The sequence below is a fragment of the Pongo abelii genome, chromosome 4, assembly GCF_028885655.2.
Source record: "Pongo abelii isolate AG06213 chromosome 4, NHGRI_mPonAbe1-v2.0_pri, whole genome shotgun sequence".
NCBI lineage: Eukaryota > Metazoa > Chordata > Mammalia > Primates > Hominidae > Pongo > Pongo abelii.
In genome coordinates this window covers 143,302,454-143,324,887 of record NC_071989.2, presented here as the reverse complement: position 1 = coordinate 143,324,887, position 22,434 = coordinate 143,302,454, and the positions used below count along the sequence as shown (strand labels likewise).

General features: G+C 40.2%; 2 protein-coding genes across 3 annotated transcripts in view; both read right to left on the bottom strand.

Annotated features, from left to right (window-relative positions):
* Positions 1-3,678, bottom strand: part of CATSPER3 (cation channel sperm associated 3) — a 46,898-nt gene extending 43,220 nt beyond the window's left edge. The window contains exon 1 of the mRNA XM_002815898.6: positions 262-3,678. Within this exon, the coding sequence (XP_002815944.1) occupies positions 262-359 (98 nt within the window). The 5' untranslated portion in view covers positions 360-3,678. The remainder of the gene's footprint in view (positions 1-261) is intronic.
* PCBD2 (pterin-4 alpha-carbinolamine dehydratase 2) overlaps positions 1-22,434 on the bottom strand; it is a 60,434-nt gene that overhangs the window by 1,672 nt on the left and 36,328 nt on the right. The window contains exons 3-4 of one of the 2 annotated variants that reach the window (XM_054556570.2): positions 9,379-9,459; positions 7,780-7,922 (exon numbers count right to left, since the gene is read on the bottom strand). In XM_054556570.2, the coding sequence (XP_054412545.1) occupies positions 7,827-7,922; positions 9,379-9,459 (177 nt within the window). In that variant the 3' untranslated portion in view covers positions 7,780-7,826. Of the gene's footprint in view, positions 1-5,862; positions 7,923-9,378; positions 9,460-22,434 lie in introns of those variants that run through there. The other variant, XM_002815899.5, reaches the window with a different exon arrangement.

Genomic DNA, 22,434 nt, shown 5'->3' with positions numbered 1-22,434 from the left:
TAAAAAAAGAGAAAAGCCTTCAGATTATCTAACAGTCATTAATAGAAAAGGACAAAACTGAGTAAAACTGGTCATTCAAGTCTACAGGGCACATAACAGTATGCCAGCCTCACCAATCATAGAAACCAGATTGTCAAGGACATGCAAATTATTTTGGTAAGCAGACGAGTATCTAAGGGAAGAGGCTGAGAGAACACTGACACCCTGCCCTCACACTTCCACTAGCACATTTCTTAACAGGCAATGGAGATAGATATTTACTTAAATTTCTTGAATGTTGGGCAAAATCCCACCGATGTAGTATCAACTGCTGAACTAGAAATGACTCTCGAGTGGCGCTGGTGACGGCGTTGAGACATTTTCCAAATTTTCAACTTTTATTCCTTGCTTTTAGCATCCAACAGAAAATCTCTGCTTAGGGATTTTCCTTAGCGTCTGGATTCTGACAGGCAGCAGAGAAGGGGCCACGAAGGGAATCCTTGCTTTATGAGGTCACTCTCGGGCATTCTGTTGCATTAATAGTGGGCAGGCCCCTGAAGTGGAGAGCTCCCAAGTGGGTCTATCATGGATTCTCTCTTCCCAAGGAGACTGAGTGCCTCCATTCAGCAAAAAGGCTATGGGCACCCAGCAATCATGAGGCTCTGGGTTAAAGCTGGAAGTCACTAGAAACAGACCACACAAAGACCCTCCCTTCAAGAAGTGCCCCCAGCTGATAGACCCAGGCCCTTAATCATGTGTTAGAAAAAGTTAAGGGTCATATAAGGGGGAAAAGCAAGTTCTCTGGGCTCTAAGTGAAAGAGAGCACATCCAGGGCACAACACTGGAAACACCTGGAAGGACAAGAAAAGATTGTGATGGGTTTGACTTAGAACAAAAGAAAACAAGAGAAGCAAAGAAGGTAATAGTGAGGTAGGGATAGTGGCTCACACTTATAATCCCAGCAACTTGGGAGGCTAAGGTGGGAGGATCACTTGAGGCCAGGAGTTTGAGATCAGCCTGGGCAACATAGTGAGACCCCCATCTCTAAAAAAAAATAAGAAATAAAAATCAGCGGCGAGGCACAGTGGCTTATGCCTGTAATCCCAGCACTTTGGGAGGCCAAGGCAGGCAGATCACTTGAGGTCAGGAGTTCAAGGCTAGTCTGGCCAACATGGTGAAACCCCATCTCTTACTAAAAAAATACAAAAATTAGCTGTGCATGGTGGCAGGTGCCTGTAATCTCAGCTACTCAGGAGGCTGAGGTTGGAGAATCACTTGAACCCAGGAGGTGGAGACTGCAGTGAGCCGAGATCGTGCCATTGCACTCCAGCCTGGGCGACAAGAGCAAAACTCCATCTCCAAAAAAAAAAAAAGGAAATAAAAACTACCCATGGGAGGCTGAGGCAGCAGGATAACTTGAGCCCAGGAGTTCAAGACCAGCCTGAGCAAGATAGTGAGACTGTCTCTACAAAAAACAAAAATAAAAAAAATTAGATGGGTGTGGTGACATGCACCTGTAGTCCCAGCTGCCAGAGAAGCCAAAGTGGGAGGATCACTTGAGTCCAGGAGTTGGAGGTTACAATGAGCTGTGATCACACCACCGCACTCCAGTCTGCATGACAGAATGAGACCCCATCTCTTAAAAAAAAAAAAAAAAAGAAAAGAAAAAAAGAAAGGAGGCAATATAAACCCTGAGTTGGCTAACTGCAGGCATAGGATGGGATGTGCACATATAAACCACCTAAATAGAATATAGTGAGCACATGAGGCAGAGATGTTTTAAGTACAAAAGTAATAGGGATTTTTGCTCTGTTCAACTCTCAGGATTAATATATTCTCCCCACTCACCTTCTCCTAACTCCTTTGGCTTTCAGGGCAAATCAGGACAGTGGGATCTGGATAGCCCTGTGTTGTATTAAATGTTCAGTGGCTAAATTGGTCAATTTCCTGGACACCAAAGTGCTTGGGCTGTAAGAAAAGGAAGTAACCACCCCACCATCTCTGCTGTCCCTGGTATTCTACAACAAGTATATATGACCATTCGTGGTAGGAAAATACTCTTGTGGGTGACCAATATACTGAACTGGGAAATAACATCTTATGTACTCATTTTCTCCATTTAAAATCATCAACAGCAAAGTTTTAAGAATCACTGTGATTAATGTCCCCACAATTCAAACTTTAGCCCCATCTTCTCCCTCTACGTTGTTTCCCTCAGGGATCAGCTCCTCCTATAACTCCTGCTATGTCCTTTAGTTATATGCCCCTAACGTCTCAGGGCTCCTGCCCAACATCCATCCACAGGGGCCTCCTGGGGCAGCTGCTCTAAGAGAGCCCGCATCAGCTCTCCATCTGTTTCTACCTGCCCTGATATGTCACTGTGCTCAATCCCCTAGAGCACACAGAAGGCCCTCAGTAAGTGTGTGCCATATAAGTATACGAAATAATGGCATCAGGGATTCCTGTGCTCATCCACGTAGCTAGGGATAACAGGATTTCATCTCCAGGAAACTCAGTAGTATACATTTGTGACTTCTCTCTTTAAGCACCAAAGCATACTTTCAGGCAAAAACAAAAAAGAGATTAAAAATGTAAAGAACTCTTTCATGCTGCTTGGAGAAGTGAGGAAAAGTAGCCCACTGAAAGTGACAGAGAAGAGCCCAGTTGTTTTTGGTGTACTACATCAGCACAGCCACAGATGAATGCTGTTTCTGAAGTCAGTGATGAAGACTTTAGTCTGGAAATGAAACTCCAGCTGAGTGAGTGGAAAGCAACAGGAAATCAGAGGTGACAAGCTGATCCAGGGCCTACTGAAATCATACATATCTTCTCATGGATTGGTGGGCAGGGCAGGCATCCTGGGATGAGAAGCCCAAGGGCCATCTCCTGTGCCCTTTCAGCAGCAGCTCATGCTCTGCGTGACCTGAGCAGCACCATCTCAGCCACAGATAGCCAGGGAGAGTCAGCCAATGGCAGGCGCAGCAGCTTGGTGACCCTGAAGTCCTCTGGACAGTGTCATTAATTTACTAGTCCTGAGTAACTGGCATTGAAACACAAAGCTCACATACGATGGCCAAACCCCATTATACCTCCCGATGTTTTGCTGGTAACTTTACAAAACTGAAAGCTACAGAGTCCAACTAGAATGTTAATGCTGAATCAGAAAGTGTACAGACTGCTCCCGACTAACCCTAGTGGTCCAATAGTTCAATATATTAACGGAGGCAGGCTTGTGTCCAAATACAATGTACACGCTGCTGCTTTTTGTCTATAGCAAAAACATAAACAGCCATGCTCAAGCTATTTATACAAAGGTTTCCTAAATCCTATCAATGTCAGAAAGTAATCATTATTTTCAGAACTTTCATTAACTTCACTGTAGAAAAGGACATCGTCAACCATGTCGGCCCGGTTTGCTATCTGTGGAGGTCATGCAAGAGGTCATAGGTCATGTCTGTTTAACTCCTCTCTACTCCAGTGATCTTTTAGAAAGAAAATAGAGGAAAGCCAAAGCTTACCACATCAGAGAAACCACTGTCATCATGCAAAGATTTGGAACAGACAGGAACCTGGGGGTCTCCAACTTTGATAATGTCTCTTTCAAGTTGAAACGTGAGTTACTTGAAGCAAGTTTGGTGTTTCATTCTGTTGGAATTTACCACCATGAGCATTTTCATAGACTTCGGATATGGGATCTTTGATTCTCTATAGTAAAGTCTGTGAGTTCCAGCAGATGCAGTGACCCATAACATAGACCTATGTCAAACCCTAATGTAGGTGATAACTAGCAACTTCATTCTTAGGTCTTCACCACTGTAATTATGAGCCATATCCTGCTTTCTCCACTGTGCTACACGTGACATATGTTAACACAGCCATTAAGTTTAGCCTCTCAGACTTCCGCTCAAAACAGAGGAAAAGGGTTCTGTTTAGGGTATGGTAAAACAAGTTAAATGACACCACAGGAAGAAACAAACAAATCCAGATGGCAGAATATTCTACAGCACAACTGACCCAGTTTTTACAATAAATAAATAACATGGGGAAATGAGGAAGGGAGGGGAGCTTGCTCCAGATTGAGAGACTAAAGAGACACAACAACCAGATGCGATTGGTGGTGGGCTTCATATAGATCCTGGATTAGAACCAAATTACTGTCCAAGGACATTCATGACCTTCAGGACAATTTGATTTTGCCTAGGTATTAAGTGTACCAAGGAATCACTTTGTTAGGTATAAAAATGGTACAGTGGGCTGGGCGCTGTGGCTTACGCCTATAATCCCAGCACTTTGGGAGGCCTAAGCAGGCGGATCACGAGGTCAGGAGCTCGAGACCAGCCTGGCCAACATGGTGAAACCCCATCTCTACTAAAGATACAAAAAAAAATTAGCTGGGCGACAAGAGCGAAACTCCATCTCCAAAAAAAAAAAAAAAAGGAAATAAAAATTACCCATGGGAGGCTGAGGCAGCAAGATAACTTGAGCCCAGGAGTTCAAGACCAGCCTGAGAAAAATAGTGAGACTGTCTCTAGAAAAAATAAAAATAAAAATAATTAGGTGGGTGTGGCGCACACCTGTAATCCCAGCTACCCGGGGGGCTGAGGCAGGAGAATCGCCTGAACCAGAGAGGCAGAGGTTGCAGTGAGCCAAGATCACGCCATTGCACTCCAGCCTGGGTGACAGTGTGAGACTCCGTCTCAAAAAAAAAGGTACTGTGGTTTACACATGAAAATGGCCATATTTTCCATAGAAACTTACTGAAGGATATAGGGGTGAAATGATAAGCTTTCTGGGATTTGCTTTTAAATACTTTAGCAAAGAAGGAAACAGGGAAAATGAAGCAACTGGGACAAAATCTTGGTAATTTTTATATCTGGGTGATCCATATATAAGGCTTCAATGTACTATTCATGAACTTTTGAATATGTTTAAATTTTTTCATGCTTAAAAAATTCATGTAAATCCAGGTGATGATTCTCAAAAGAAAATTTTAAAAAATTAATGTTGAAAATTGAAGCACTTGACTAAAAATATTTGGTAATAAAATGTATAAAAGTCTCAAATCTACACTATAGAAAACAGCTTATAAAAACATACAACTTTGTCTTTTCCTTGGAAAGAATTCTAAGTAACAGAAGTTCTAGTGCTAAGAGTCTGGATCCCCTGGCAGCCAGAGAGCCTGAGTGGCTCTTTTCCCTCTTCTCTCCCTGCACACCACATGTCCACAGGGCAACTGACCACACCTGCCTCTCCCTGGCCAGCAAAACCAGCCAGGAACTGGCTTCAGAGAGCTCAGCCTCTGTGCCATGTTCCCATATGTTTCTCAGGTTTGGGGCAAGGGTGACATGGAAAGGGAAAGGTTTGCTTGTTGTAACAAACAGTGATTTCTCTGGCCCCTAAAGAGAGGTGGGTTTACAAAGATGATCCATGTTAAATTCCACTACCATGATGCTTCAAGGGACTAACAAATGCTTCACGGATGGATATATCTGCATCATAATCTCATTAGTAGTATATTCCTGAATTCCTTCAAAGAACACTCTTATTACAATTTTTAAATAATAGATTACTTGATATTCCTTTTTACATCTGTCAGTGATACATGAGTAAGCAGAGCTCACTACTGAATAACACCCTTCTGGCTTCTAGCTTCAGTGGCTGTAGACCCTCAGTTCAGGAGTCAAAACATGCAAATCATGGGGGGAAAATGACCCTTAGTTCCTCCTTAACTCAGTAAGTCAAATAATAACTTGGTGAGTTGGCTGCTGTAACAGTAAATCTTGTATTGCCACACATTCCTGGAAGCCACGGACAAGACACTTGTCCTCTCCTTCAACTCTCTGTTGAAAGAGAAAAGTAAAGAAAACACACCAAGATAGCTCATCCAATTTTTGTGACTTGTTTAATCTAATTAATTATTTAAGTAGTAACAGCAGCTAAAATCCAAATCAACTTTAGCGTCATAAGAATTGTTATAGGCCAGGCGCAGTGGCTCACGCCTGTAATCCCAGCACTTTGGAAGGTCAAGGCAGGAAGATCATTTGAGCCCAGGCATTCAAGACCAGCCTGGGCAACATAGTGAGACTCCATCTTGTATAATTATGAAAAATAAATAAATAAAAATTTTAAAATAATTGTTATGGCACAGTGGCTCACACCTGTAATCCCAACATTTTGGGAGGCCAAGGCAGGAGGATCACTTGAGCCCAGAAGTTCTAGACCAGCCATGGCAACACAGTAAGACCCTGTCTCCACAAAAAAGTTTTAAAAATAAGCCAGGTGTGGTGATGCATATCTGTAGCCGCAGCTACTCAGGAGGCTGAGGTGAGAGGATCACTTGAGCCTGAGAAGTCAAGACTACAGTGAGCCATGGTCGCACCACTACACTCCTGCCTGGGCAACAGAATGAGACCCCGTGTCAAAAAAAAAAAAAAAACCACACACACACAAAAACTGTTATACTGGCTGGGTGCAATGGCTCACACCTGTAATCCTTGGACTTTGGGAGGCAGAGGTGGGAGGCTTGCTTGAGCCCAAGAGTTCAAGGCCAGCCTGGGCAAGATGGGAGACCCCATCTCTACAAAAAATTTAAAAATAATCAGGCGTGGTGGCACTTGCCTATAGTCCCAGCTACTCTGGAGGCTGAGGAGGGAGAACTGCTTGAGTCCAGGAGGTTAAGGCTGCAATGAACCGTGATCCTGCCACTGCAATCCAGCCTGGGCAGCAGAGCAAGACCCCGTCTCAAACAAAACAAAACAAAAGAAGAATTGTTATTTAAAGTTAAAACTCACTATCTGTCAAGTTCCTAATTCTTTTTCCACCTTACAACTATTCTCCAACACAATGCATTTGTAGTCACCAAAATTGCTTGAATTTCTGGGTTATAAAATGTGTGAATACTCCCCATCCCAATTTCTTGAATTTAAGAATGCCACTTCTGGCTGAGCGCAGTGGCTCACGCCTGCGATCCCAACACTTTGGGAGGCGGAGGCAGGTGGATCACGAGGTCAGTAGATCGAGACCATCCCGGCCAATATAGTGAAACCCCATCTCTACTAAAAATACAAAAATTAGCTAGGCGTGGTGGCACGTGCCTATAGTCCCAGCTACTCGGGAGGCTGTGGCAGGAGAATCATTTGAACCTGGGAGGCAGAGGTTGCAGTGAGGTGAGATCGTGCCACTGCACTCCAGCCTGGTGACAGAGCAAGACTCCGTCTCAAAAAAAAAAAAAAAAGCCACTTCTCTTTCTGAATATTATTAATATAAGTAACTGGGTTGGTTTATCTTAGGTATATGATTAGATAGCATGAAAAATACCTCAGGTTCAAGTTTAAATCATTGCATATTTAAGCACTGATTTTACCAAATGTAATATATAAAGGCAAACTAAATTTACACAACTTAAATTGTTATTTTTCTTTTTTCTTTGCTTCTAGATATGATGCCTTAAGAACAACTCAACAGCCAGGCGCGGTGGCTCACGCCTGTAATCCCAGCACTTTGGGAGGCTGAGGCGGGTGGATCATGAGGTCAGGAGTTCGAGACCAGCCTGACCAACATGGTGAAACCCCATCTATACTAAAAATACAAAAATTAGCCAGGCGTGGTGACACGTGCTTGTAATCCCAGCTACTCAGGAGGCTGAGGCAGGAGAATCACCTGAACCTGGGAGGCGGAGGTTACAGTGAGCCGAGATCATGCCGCTGCACTCCAGCCTGGGCGACAGAGCAAAACTCCGTCTTAAAAAAAAAAAAAAAAAAGTACGACTCTATTTGTTCACATAAATTTCCTTCAACATACATTGTAGCTAAGATGTGTACAAGATTTTACATGTATTTTGGAAGAAATCACACAGAAGCAGCTGCTTTTTCAATAAACTGGGCCAGCTTCACATCTTTTTTGGTCAGCTCACCACAGTCATGTGAGGTAAGAGTTATCTGGACCTAAGAAAAAGAAAAGCAGTTTTTAAAACTCTGAGCAGCAAATCATGGTTATTTTCCTTTGGCAGTTCAGAAATCAGTCTATTATTCAACATTCATATTTGAGAATTAGGGGGATTAAATGATTTAGAAAATACTACATTATGAATAAGCAAAACATTTCCAAAACCCAGCGAACTCCAGGGGCATAGTCTACATCAGGCCTGGCTCAACAGCTACCTTGAAATAAAAAGTGCTCTTCCATGAAGAGGCAATGCAGCTGCCAGAATCTCAAATCTTGTTTCTTTAAATAAAAAGAGAGACTGAGGTTCCACTTGAACTCTCATTACTTTAATTACATCAACTATTTTCAGACCACTGAGAAAAACCAGGCTATCAAATGTAATATCTTAGCAGCAACGTTTAAAAAGCACATTTTGGCTGGGCACGGTGGCTCACACCTGTAATCCCAGCACTTTGGGAGGCCAGATCACCTGAGTTCAGGAGTTTGAGACCACCCTGGCCAACGTGGTGAAACCCCGTATCTACTAAAAATATAAAAGTTACCCTGCACGCCTGTGATCCCAGCTGCTCGGGAGGCTGAGGCAGGAGAATTGCTTGAACCCAGGAGGTGGAGGCTGCAGTGAGCTGAGATCGCACCACTGCACTCCAGCCTGGGCAACAGAGCCAGACTCCAACTCAAAAAAAAAAAAAAAAGCTCATTTCTAAATTAGGGAAATGGGAGTAAAGGATAGAATGCTGTTTCTTGATGAACTGATTATAAAGTAAAAGCAAAATTACGAGCAAACAGAAGCAACTAGCAAAGAAAAGTTTAGCCTGGTACCAAGGTGCTCTGAGTTATTCTATTAAGTCACATGAGTATCGTGAAATTCTCTTTTTTCAAAGATTTTCACAGAGAAGACTTCATAGAAATCTAGATGATAAGACATTTCAAATGGCATGACCGTAAAAGCAAGGACACTTTGGGAGGAACAAGGTTCTTCTCACTGTGCCCCCTCAAAACTTTTTAGTCTGTCCTTTGTCTTAAATAAGGTCAGTTCCTACACAGGATACAAAATTTAATAGTTTTCAAAGCACAGTTCTTGAGTAAGAATATTTCAACGAGATAAATGAGGCCATATCTATCTGATTTGCTACCATTTCTTTCAATAATTTACCTTAAGTTTTGAAACGTATCTGCATGGCTGATACTCCGGTTTAATTCAGGAGCCTCATTTGGCCCAACTTTCTCATATTAGCTTCAGTAGAAAGACAAGCATGAAAATAAAGAGCTTATTCACTGTTCTTAGAAGCAGACCTGAAAATGTGTCACTAATTTGCAATAATACACAGGGATTCTGAGAGAAAGGATAAGACTTTCTTAAGCACAATGACATTTAGCTGCACAAGATGACAAGGAAGAAAGAAGTTTCTTAAACTCCATAATTAAGGTGATTCCCAAATAAGGCAGTTTAGTTACCTTGTTGTATACATTGAACCATTCTGGGTGATGATTCATCTTCTCTGCTTGTAGGGCAACTCGGGACATAAAGCCAAATGCCTGCATAAGATGAAGTCAAGAGTAATTACTGACATTGTCCTCTACCCTGAGCCTGAGAGACACAACAGAGCAATCCAACCAAATAAAGACATGCAAGGATCCTTAGGGAAGCCTGTGGAAATCAAATATGAAAGGACTGCTCTCTGCAGCCCTCTGGGGTCACAGTGCAGCAGGACTGTGACCTACTGCTGGATGGTGAAAAACTATCAGGCTCGAGTAAACAAACCAGGAAATTGGTCTCACCCAGTGACCCGTCTGGACTATTTAATTGTCCTCAGGACAAGACTCTACAAAATAGCACGGGAATAATTTCCCTTCAACCCAGTGCTCTGGGTCTCACTACCTGGCTCCAAATATCAGGAGCCACTTTTCTTGCAGCACTGTTCCTTTTGTTTCTAGTGATTGGGTTGCTAACTAAGGCAACCCACAAGACTATGGAAAAAGGTCTCCTGAGGGTGTCTTAAGCAAAAGCACCAGCAGAAATGAACAACTTCTTCATCTTACCTCCCAGGCAGGACAGGAACAAATCAAAGACTATTGGCACCTAGAGTGAAACAGAAGCCCAGCCTGCCTGCTTGGGTTCTTCCTGCTACTGCCCTGCACTGCCATTTCAAGGTGACAGTGCACCCACCTCAGGGTAGAAGGCAAGCCAGGAAACGAGCAGAGGGCCGCAAACCAGTCACACAGCTAAGTGTGGACTGACGGGGCTCTGTCTTTACACCGCACGGGGAGTGGAAACAATTTTGTTAAGCAGAAGGCAAATTTGTCTTAAGAAGAGGGAAAAAACTCACTTTTTTGTTTGTTTTCAATTTTTTATGAAGGTAACTGCAAACAATAGCAGAGTCTGTCTCTGTTGTTCCAGAATGCACAAATACTTGGTAAGACTCTTAGGGTAATGGCACATGAATTACAAAGTTAGAGTGGCATTCACAGGGCAATACCCATTACACCCATGTAAACAAATATTTAACTTCATTACCCCTATCCAGAAAAACCAATATGATGTTAGTCGAGCTATGTTTTTGGGATCACCAAATGACCTAAGTGTGTATTTCCTAGTTAACAGTGAGAAATACAGAAGATGCCATTTTAAACAATTCTATATCATTCACTATGGTACCTCTCTCGGAGCCAATTTTACTTGGGATAAAGATTTCCATGTTGACATTTAAGGCCTGAAGGTTTTCCCTATAGGAAAAGGGAGAATGGATTTCAAGCAAAATCCATTTAACCATGTATGGAATTATCTGTGGAAAAACAATATTCACTTTCCCAGCCCTTCTCATCTCATAATCTGATTCTCTAAATTATGTGAAGGGAAGGGACAAAAGCCTGGTTTTTGTTTTTATAGAGACAGGGTCTCACTATGTTGCCTAGGCTGGTGGAATGCAGGGGCCATTCACAGGCACAATCATAGCTCACTGCAGCCTCAACCTCCTGAGCTCAAGGGATCACTCAAGGGATCCTTCTGCCTCAGCCTCCCAAGTAGCTGGGACTACAGGCGCATGCCACCATGCCCAGCCATGAAAGTCTGTTCTAATTATTCAAACATAGAGTTAACCCACATTAAACTACGTATAAGGAGAATTTCTACTCTGCCTATAATGCCTTATTCTTGTTTAGCATTAAAAGATGTACAACGCTAATCAACATCACTGATAGACAGCAATGCAATTGTTAAGGGCATGGCCTTTTGAGCCAGAGAGTCCTGGATTCAAATCCTGATTTTACCACTTAATTATCATGCAATTTAACTATGAGTCTCAGTTTCTTTTTTCTTTTTGAGACAGTCTCACTCTGCTGCCCAGGCTGGAGTGCAGTGGGACGATCTTGGCTCACGGCAGCCTTTGCCTCCCGGGTTCAGGCGATTCTCCTCAGCATCCTGAGCAGCTGGGATTACAGGCACCTGCCACTACGCCTGGCTAATTTTTGTAGTTTTAGTAGAGACAGGGTTTCACTATCTTGGCCAGGCTGGTCTTGGACTCCTGACCTCGTGATCCACCTGCCTCAGCCTCCCAAAGTGCTGGGAATATAGGCGTGAGCCACCATGCCTGGCCCTCTCAGTTTTCTTATCAGTAAAATGGAGATAATAATTTTAAAAGTCATGTGATTACATTCTAATAAACAATGAGATAAGGTATATAAAGGTACTTAGCACAGCACTTGGTACAGAATAAGAGATCGATAATGGCACATACTGCTGTCACTACTGCTTCTGACCAAACTACACAAGGTAAACCTTACAAAACACAATGAGTGGTGAAAAGCTCTCCATAGGCTTGAGAATCTAAGATTCTAGTTGCTGTCTCCCAGAAGAATGGCTCTTTCCTTTTTCCAGTTGTCATGAATAGAGACTCACACATGTACAGCAAACGAACAGATAATACACTGTGGGGTAACATCCTGATGCACACTGACTGGGGAAAGCAGCTTAATGGCAAGAAATTATGAGTGCACAGTCACTGCCCAAGTTCTTACATCCTGTGGCCACAATTTCTTTGAACCATGTCATTCTAAAATGTCTAAAGTGATGCCTACAATTCCTTGCCATTTCCCATTAGCCTAGTGGATCAAGTGGATGATCAGAACACAGAAGTGGTCCTCAAATCTTCGACCACTGGCATGCCATCAGTATAGTAGCAAAATCTACTCCATCACAGATATAAGGCTTGAAAGGAAACACAGCCACAGCCTAAGAGGCATACTGATCAAAGAAAAAGCATCTACATACAATTAAAAAACTTTTATGACACATTAAAACACCCTCAAATTTGTATTTTCCTCAGCTTTGCATATTTCCCTTCAACTGTCACACAATATTTGCATTTAATAAAATACTACAAAGCCTGATAAACCATTTACACAGGATTTATTCTTAATTCTTCCTTGGGGAAAATAATACTCAATCTGCTCTGGAAGCAAAAAAAAAAAAATTCCATAATTCTTCTTCCATATAACAGAACCAACCAATCCCCAAAACATGTATTTTTAAATCCACAAATTAAAAACTTCTTTCAAAATATACACTCAAAGAACTACTCCAAGGAATTTAGATGACTGAATAAGAGAGAAAAAAGGCAAAACTCAAACTGAAAGTTTGATTATCTGGAATACAATGAAGAAGATACAATGCCAAACAGCTGACTTAGCAGATGGTGAAAAGCATCTGCTCCTTCTTTCAAAGATTTCTTTTTACAGTCTTAGCTACTTGCTTACGGGATTCCAGCTGGAATCTAAAGGCTTTGAGCTAACTAAAATACAGGAAAGCTAGAAACAGCCAGAAGCAGAATAGACACCACTAACAACCCAGTAAGAGACCCCAGAGGACAGGATCCAGAAAATGGGCAAAATGAAATAGAAATCAACATGAGTTTAGAATAACTAGAAAAGAATAAATGTAAGGACAAACAAAGGAGATCTAACATAAAGATCACTGTTGGCCGGGCATGGTGGCTCATGACTGTTATCCCAGCACTTTCGGAGGCCGAGGAGGGCAGATCACCTGAGGTCAAGAGATCGAGACCATCCTGGCCAACATGGTGAAACCCCATTTCTACTAAAAATACAAAAATTGGCTGGGCATGGTGGCATGTGCCTGTAGTCCCAGCTACTCGGGAGGCTGAGGCAGGAGAATCACTTGAACCCAGGAGGCAGAAGTTGCAGTGAGCCAAGATTGTGCCACTGCACTCCAGCCTGGCAACAGAGCAAGACTCCATCTCAAAAAAAAAAAAAAACAAAAAAAAACCATTGTTGCTACTTAACTGAACAAAAATACAAAACCCCCAAAATTAGGGTGTAATTTAAGAAAACTTTCTATGACTCAGAATACTTGGGGATAAAAATAAAAAAAAAAATAAATAAGTTTTCCAAAATAAAAAGGGTTTAAATCTATAAATTGTAAGAATTCAATCATATATATATATACTGTAGCAAAGTTAAACTCGGAAGATTAAAAAATCCTTCTGGCATCTAATCAAAAAGATCAATTCATCTATAAGGATGAAAAGAATCTGGCCAGACGCAGTGGCTCACGCCTGTAATCCCAGCACTTTGGGAAGCCGAGGCAGGCAGATCACTTGAGGTCAGGAGTTAGAGACCAGCCTGGCCAACATGGCGAAACCCCATCTCTACTAAAAACACAAAAATTAGCTGGATGTGGCAGTACGCACCTGTACTCACAGCTACTCGGGAGGCTGAGGCAGGAGAATCACTTGAACCCAGGAGGCAGAGGTTGCAGTGAGCCAAGATTGCACCACTGCACTCCAGCCTGGGTGACAGAGCAAAACTCTGTCTCAAAAAAAAAAAGATTCTGCTGACTTTAAACATTCACATACCAACATTCAACATTAGAAGTCAGAGGGGCAATACCTACAAAAACTTTAAGAAATGAAAGTTGAAAACCAGGAATTTTATACCCAGCTAAGCTACTATTCAAAAATAAATGCAAAAGACAGATATTTTAGAAATACAATAAGTCAGGGAATAATTATCACTCATCCTTCTTGAGGAAACTATTAAAGGATGAACTATAAGTAACTAAGAGATGAATGGAGAAACTATACCAAAGGTATTAGCAGTAAGCAATATATTCATTCAGTTCTAGGAATACATTTAAAACAACTGTGTGAATTACAGTTACAGAATGGAATGCAAATGTTATAAACTATTAAAGGAGTTTAAAAGAGAAAGGACAAGATGAGGAAGGTATATAAAAGTAAACAAAATATTTGAAAGATGAAAGATCAAGTTAGAGACGTAAGTATACTTAAATGCGTAAAACTTAAGTACTAAGGCTGGGCACAGTGGTTCATGCCTGTAATCCCAGCGCTTTGGGAATCCAAGGTCGAAGAATTGCTTGAGGCTAGAAGCTCAAGACCAGCTTGGGAAACATAGTGAGACCCTATATCTACAAAAAAAATTTTAAAAATTAGCTAGGCATGGTGGCATGCACCTGTAGTCCTAGCTTCTCGGGAGGTTGAGGTTGGGGGATCCGTCGAGCCCAGCAATCTGAGGCTGCAGTGAGCTATGATCATACTCCACTGCACGCCAACCTGGGTGACAGAGCAAGACTCTGTATCTGATTAATTAATTAAACATAAGCACTAGGACTGAAAAATAATATAAACTAAAATTAAACAGTGAACAAAAAGTAGGAGAAAATATTATTTCAATATTGCTTTGTGGGGGGACCACAAATGCTATATAAAGAAATAGAGGACTATATTTTCTTTTTTTGTTGTTGTTATTAAGATGGAGTCTCACTCTGTCGCCCAGGCTGGAGTGCAGTGGCACAATCTCAGCTCACTGCAACCTCCGCCTCCCAGGTTCAAGCAATTCTCCCGCCTCAGCCTCCCGAGTAGCTAGGATTATAGGCACGTGCCACCGCACACGGCTAATTTTTGTTTTTGTATTTTTAGTAGAGACAGGATTTTGCCATGTTGGCCCAGCTGGTCTTGAACTCCTGACCTCAAGTGATCCGCCCACCTCGGCCTTCCAAAGTGCTGTGATTACAGGTGTGAGCCACAATGCCCAGCCAGAAATAGAAGACTGTATTTTCTATGTAAAATTATAGGTATATAATTTTATAGGATCTTGTAGATACTATACATAATAGTACATATATATGTATATAATACTATATATAGGTATTATATATGTAGATGATATACTATATTATCCATAAGGTACTATCAAATTATATACCTATATATAGTTATAATAGTATCCACAAGAATCAAAATAAAAATATAAACATTCCCAGTTAAGTAAAGAAAAACATAATTAAAATGAAACAAAGAAAACACAGTCCATATCATAATTTAAAATAAGGAAGAAAAAAGTATTTTGGTTCCGCCATGTTTTATAAGACTAAACTCATCTGTGCAATCAATAAATGTAAAGAACATAAATCCAACCAATCAAAATAAAGAGAAAACTTTCACACTGGATCACAAAGCAAAATTCAATCATTAAAAATAAAAGCACATAGGCAAATGCAAAAAAAAAACTTGTTAATAAATTATATTGAACAGGCTAATTTAGGGCAAAACATTGAAAGTCCTGAAGCGGGTAATTTGCATTTATAAATTTGCATCCACCAATGAAGATTAAATAATTACAAATATCTACACTACAAATAATAACATGGCATTGAATAAGCCCATGTAGGAAATATAGGAATAAATAGAAAGAAACATTTATAGTTGGAGACTTTAATTCACTTTTTTTTTTTTTTAAGAGACAGGGTCTCGCTCTGTCTCCCAGGTTGGAATGCAGTGGCATGAATATAGCTTACTGCAACCTTGAACTCCTGGGCTCAAGGGATCCATCCTATCTCAGCCTCCCAAGTAGCTAGGACTACAGGCAAGTGCCATTATGCTTGGCTAATTTTTTTAAATTTTTGTAGAAATGGGGTCTTGTTACGTTGCCCAGCCTGGTCTTGAACTCCTGGCCTCGAGTACTCTTTCCACCTCAGCCTCTAAACCTGTAAGTGGCAGGATTACAGGCATGTGCCACTGCACTTAGCCTAACTTACATCTCTTAACCCATGACAGATTAAACAAACAAACATAATTTTAAAGGTAGAGCTAATTGCTATACTTTAAACTCTAAAAACTGAGAATAACACTTTTAAAGCACTCATCAAACATTCACAGAAATTAAACATATATTAGTCCACAAAGAAAATCTCAATCAATTCCAAAAAGCAGAAATAGTACTGACAACATTCTCTGGAATGCTGACAGATAGGAATAGATGCACCCTTCCTTAATATGATAGAATATATTCTCAGTCCAAAGGCAGCATCATTTTTGTTAGCATCATTCTTTATAGGGAAACACTAGAATTCCCACTAAAGTCAAGAATAAGACCAAAAAAAAAAAGTCAACAGCTTCTCATACAAACAATAACCAATTAGAAAATATACCGAAGAAAAGATATCATTTAAAATGGCACTGAAAAACAATCTAAGAGTAACTTAACAAGAAATTTATAAATTCTATTTCCCGAAAACTTTAAAAAACTACTACTAAGAAATAGATAAATCTTACTACACTAAAAATTTTTTTCTGTACTACAGGAAGAAGACAGGCAAAAAAATTTTTTCTGTATGGTAATAAAATCCAACAAACAAAATCAAAAGATAAACAACAAATTATATTTGCAGTATATACTTCCTTAGCATATAAAAAGCTCCTACATATTAATAAGGAGACCAACCACCATTTTTTAAATGAGCAAAGGACATAATAGATAACAGAAAAGAAATTCAAATGGTTCTGAAACATAACTGCTCAATCTCAATCATGGTAAATACATATTAAAAACTAAGTTAAACCTATTAGCTTGAAAAAGATCAAAATATTTGCTAATATTCTGTTGGTGAGGATATAGAAGAAAAGGTATTCTCACATGCTGCTGGTGAATATAAGTTGATATAATCATCATGGAAGGCAATCTGACAATATCTGTCAAAACTGAAAATGTCCATGCCTTTAGACCAAACAATTCTACTTCTAGGAATTTGTGCTGCAGACACACTCATAAATTACAAGAAAGGTCATTGCAGCACTGCCTGTAATAGCTATAGACTTGAAACAGCAAAATCTCCATCAATAGGGAACTGATTAGAAAGATTATGGTACATTTACACACTGGAATACTATGCAGCCATTAAGCAGAACAAGGAAACCATTTATCCTCTGACATGGAAGTACCTCTAAGATACATTACTAAATGAAAAAAAATATATGCATAACAATAGTTCATGAAGCATATAAAAAGGAAAGAAAAGAAATTACATGCTTGTGTATGCGTTAATATCTCTGGAGGGATATACAAGAATGATGGGAGCAATGGTGAATGATGAGGAGAGTGGAGAGTGGGAACTGGATGGTTGAGAATCACAAACAGGAAGACTTCCTACATTCTTTGGTACCTTTTGAATTTGTACCATGTGTATACCTGATCTATTTTTTAAAAATTAGTTTGGGAAAAAATGAACAACATGCAAATGAAGTTCCCACTGTAAAGGGAGCTGGAATCCTTTAATGTACATAACCTGGTTCATATTAAAATATTTTGGCTCATGTTAACTTCTTAACATATGCCTACCTGTTTAGGTGGGTTTTTAGTGCCAATTTACAGCATAGTTTGCCTATGAGCCATGTTCTGTTGAGCCACGGCCATTTCAAACAAACATATGGCCAACAAATAACATATAATGGCTGATAATAGTTTCAGTCTTTCCTCTATTGCAAATTACAAACATTTTATGAACAAGTCAATGAATGTATGATGAAGTATGACTTTTTAAGTCACTCTACCATTTTAAGGAATGTAAGCAATACAATCACAGTAAATTGGGCCAATGAAGTTTGTCATTTGGAAATCTCCAAACCATCAGCAATTAAAGATTTTTCCATGAACCCCAAATCAAGTATTCTTTGGGAACTTTAATTTTTCTTAAAGTTCCTTTTGTTTCATTTTATTCCATGAAACTATGAAAGACTATCAGATGCACAAAACCAAGACAAAAATCCTGCATCAATCTGTGAAATGTTTAACAGCACCCTGAATTTAAAATACAGCTTCAGTCAAACAACATGTATGATTTATTAAAGTTCTAAGACTTCTAGCACATATTTACAATACAAATCTTCCATTACTCAGAGCAATTCTCTTTGATATACATTCTTTAAATCAGCTGCCTTTTATATTTTGATTATAGACTATTTTAATTATGCACTAAAAAAGAACATATCTCCCACTAAGAAAATGAGCACCAGCTACTCCAAAGTAATTTCCCCAGTACAATCTCCATTAAGCCTCTAAATACTTCCTTTACTAATTCAATGAATTAGATGTCTATTGTTTATGAATCACCATTATGTTTGTAGGCCTATAACCCTTCTTTTATAAAACACAATTGCTATGGAAGGAAATGATATTTATGTCTGATTAGAAATGAAAACACTATTACATAAATCAGTTTGGGCATTTCTTCACGTCTTGAAACATGATCAGCAATTTACTCTAATTGGTGATCAAGGAAACTATCTTGTGATCAATTAAAGTAATTACCAGATTCCGGCAACACAACCTACCTTAATTTCAGCTAGAGTCTGCACTTCTTCAACTTTAATTAAAAATAATGAAAATTATTAAGGAAAATGCAAGGCAAGATCATTGCCAAGCACGCACATGTCACAGGACAGGACCTTCCCCTGGTGTTGGTGACTTATCAATCACATAAACACTGTCTAGTGCACCAAGTAAAGGCGTTCTTTGCCACAGAACATGATTACATGTCTCACCAAGACTTTCACGTGGAACACTGTTAACTGTTCTAGCCGTCGCAAAGGAAACATCAGATTTTAATTGTAGGCAACACAAGAATATTCTCAACTAAATTGTGAGGAACAGATCCAACCAAAGATGTGTTTGATCCATGATTTTCTTCTCTGGACTGTCAGACATATTTTGAGCACACTGGTCAACTGAGTTCAGTTCCTAGCTCTGCTATTCACTAGCTGTATGACCTCAGAAAAGTTACTTAACTTTTGAAACAAGTTTCAGTTTCCCCATACGTAAAAGGAGCTAATTCATGTAATATACTTTACAGTATGCCTGGCACTCTATTAAGAACTCAGTTAATGCTAGTGATTATTATCATCATCAACAACACTTTGATATTATAGTGTCTGTGGCCTGGAAAGGAAGAATTCCTTTCCAAACCTAGCAGAAGACCAATTTGAAGGCCAAAGAAATTCACCTTTACAAGGCTCAGAAAACCAGAAACATCTTTAGCACTGTTTCTCTGAGTGGGTGTCGGCACGGGAAGATTTCCTTGCGGAACTGGCAATCTGTCAGCGAGCATCTCAGCCAAGCAGGTGACTCATGTCTCCCTGAGGAAGTGGGGCTAAAGGCCTGCTTGAGGACCATTCCCTGTGCAGTCCCTTGTGTGTCTGGGGGCAGACACAACTTCCACCAATCCTAAGCCACTAGTCTACCTGCCATCTACTTGATCCGCCACAGAGCTCAACATTTCCAATAACTCAGGCCAAGAATATCCAACTATGAAATTAAAACTGGCTTCTCCAGGCACTGAAGACAACATCCACAAGCTACTGAAAAAGCTGCCTGCTCTTCCAGGCCCCAGACGAAATGAGTCCCCCTTAGCTCATGGTAATAAGTACATTTTTTAAATGTCACTGAACAGGTCAACACCTGTGAGATAGCATGCTCACTTTTAAACACTGCTTTCAAAAGCTGTTTTCATACTGGAGCATTTTAGAGCCTTTAAAAAAAAAAAAAATTCAAGTCACTATTCTTGGCAATTGCCGTAATAGCCTACACAGCCAATTGAAAAAATATGGCAACTCTTTAGCTAATGACATGGTACCATCTTTAACATATACTGTTAAATGAAAAAGCAAGGTGCAAAACAACTTTCTTTTGCAGAATTAGGACTTACAATACATCAGTAAATTTCTACTGAATTCCCAGGCTAGGAAAACTCCTCTTAGATAGGAGTATACTAATATAAATCCACTCTTCTCCAGGTGGCAGGGTTTACATCCACAAAAAAAACCTCTACACACGATTTTACCAAAGGGCCCTTCATTTCTGTTTCATTTTTAGTGAAAGTTCTCTAACTAGATAGAGTTCACACAACTGATGTATACCAAAAAGACATTCTGGCCAAGGTGATCACTAGCTATGAGTATCTTTTCCCTGAAGAGACACTACTTGTTTCCGAATTCCTCTGCACCTAAGTTTAAATTTATTTCGCCATATCTTCATCAGCTACTATTGGACAGACCAATTGCCCAGTCTGATTTGCTCTTTCTTAAATTTCTCACAATCTTTCAGTTTTGAATTAGCACATTCACCAGTTTTCTACCCATTCTTTTCTCCTAAAGCAAACCGAAGCACTGGTTTTAAAACCACCACAAGAGAAGCCCCTTACCAGAGTTCCCTAGTGTCAAAATAACTTGTGATGCTTTGCAGTTCACTGGGGCTGTTCATTATTGCCAATCAGCTGCCTCAGAAAAGTCCTGTTGGAGGTTTTCTTCCCTAATCTGCTGATAATCCTTATTTGTTGGCTTTCAGAGTCTTATGAGGTGAGAGGTATTGCAAAGATTACCAAAGTTTAGTTAGTTTTGTTTTAGCAATCCTTTTAAAAATTGAATTTAAGCTCCTTGGTACTGTCATCATTATAAAATTATAAAAAATCCTACTTCATATAAAAAAAAATGACCATAGGCTTCAACTTTGTGCTTCCGAACCACTAAGATACACAAAGTACCTGGCCAAATATATTTTTAAAAATTGAGGACAGGGGGCCGGGCGCAGTGGCTCACATCTGTAATCTCAGCACTTTGGGAGGCCGAGGCGGGTGGATCACGAGGTCAGGAAATCAAGACAATCCTGGCTAACACCGTGAAACCACGTCTCTACTAAAAATACAAAAAATTAGCCGGGTGTGGTGGCGGGCACCCATAGTGCCACCTACTCGGGAGGCTGAGGCAGGAGAATGGCGTGAACCCGGGAGGTGGAGCTTGCAGTGAGCCGAGACTGCGCCGCTGCACTCCAGCCTGGGCGACAGAGCAAGACTCTGTCTCAAAAAAAAAAAAAATTGAGGCCGGGTGCGATGGCTGTAATCCCAGCACTTTGGGAGACCAAGGCAGGCGGATTACCTGAGGTCGGGGGTTTGAGACCAGCCTGACCAACATGGAGTAAACCCCGTCTCTACTAAAAACACAAAATTAGCCAGGTGTGGTGGCACATGCCTGTAATCCCAGCTACTCCGGAGGCTGAGGCAGGAGAATCGCTTGAACCCAGGAGGCGGGGGTTGCAATGAGCCGTTATCACGCTATGGAACTCCAGCCTGGGCAACAAGAGCAAAACTCCGTCTCAAAAAAAAAAAAAAAATTTTTTTTTTTTTTAGTAGCATGCAAAATGACAGTCTACTACTCCCTAACTTTTCTTCTTTATAATCAACTGGTTCCTTTCAAGAGACATAACTACTACTAACACTATATAATTCCAGTTTATATATGACACGAAACTATCTTGCCCTATTACTGTAATAAAAATAATTTATATGGATCTAGTTTTAAAGAGAGAGAAGGCAAAAGGGCTTCTGCTCAAATTGGGATGTGCTAAGCTGAAAGTCAAGATGCTACAATAACAACCAAAAGGGTGGAGGAAGAGAACAAGTGCTCTGGGCAGAAAGAATGCCCACTCCCCCATCATCTGTGGGGCAGCCACAGCGACTCAAAAAATGTTTTAAGGAAACAAAGCAACACCTAAGTTTGGTTTAGTGGTATAGTAAATACATTTTCTATAAGCAGTACACATTTTGTAAAATAGAGTATCATCCCATTTCACATCACAAAATATCTGATGGTCTAAAGCAGTTGCACACCATCAATGAAATCATGTTTATCTTTTCTTTTGCTTATTTTTAAACTGGGAATCCATTCCCTTTTTAAAAGTTTTTAAAGCACAGTTTCTGCAACATTTGCTAATATTTTCTGCAAGAAAAGTACATCATCCAAATACTAGCTCCTGATAACTCCACAGAAGAACTCCAGTGATAAACGGCAGCAATGTGTCCATGGAAGAAAAAAGTCTGCCAGAGCCATGTTTCAGAAAACTGTGTCAAGCAAGAAGCCCAGCAAAGAAACCGTCTCATAAGTTGTCTGTATTTGTTTCAAAATCCACACACAGGTTGCAAACTTGGAATAGTCCCTGAACCTGTGAGAGTCTTCAGACATCGAGCTGAAGGAAACCACAAATATATTCAGGATTTATCTTCAACCTGTTATTTTTCTCTCCTTAAGCCTACCCAACCTATAAGGGTAGGCTTAAGGAGAGAAACATTCCTACCCTTATAGACGGAAAGTAGGGATTTTTTGTTTTTGTGTTTTAAACAATCTTATTTATTTATTTAATAATAATTTTAAT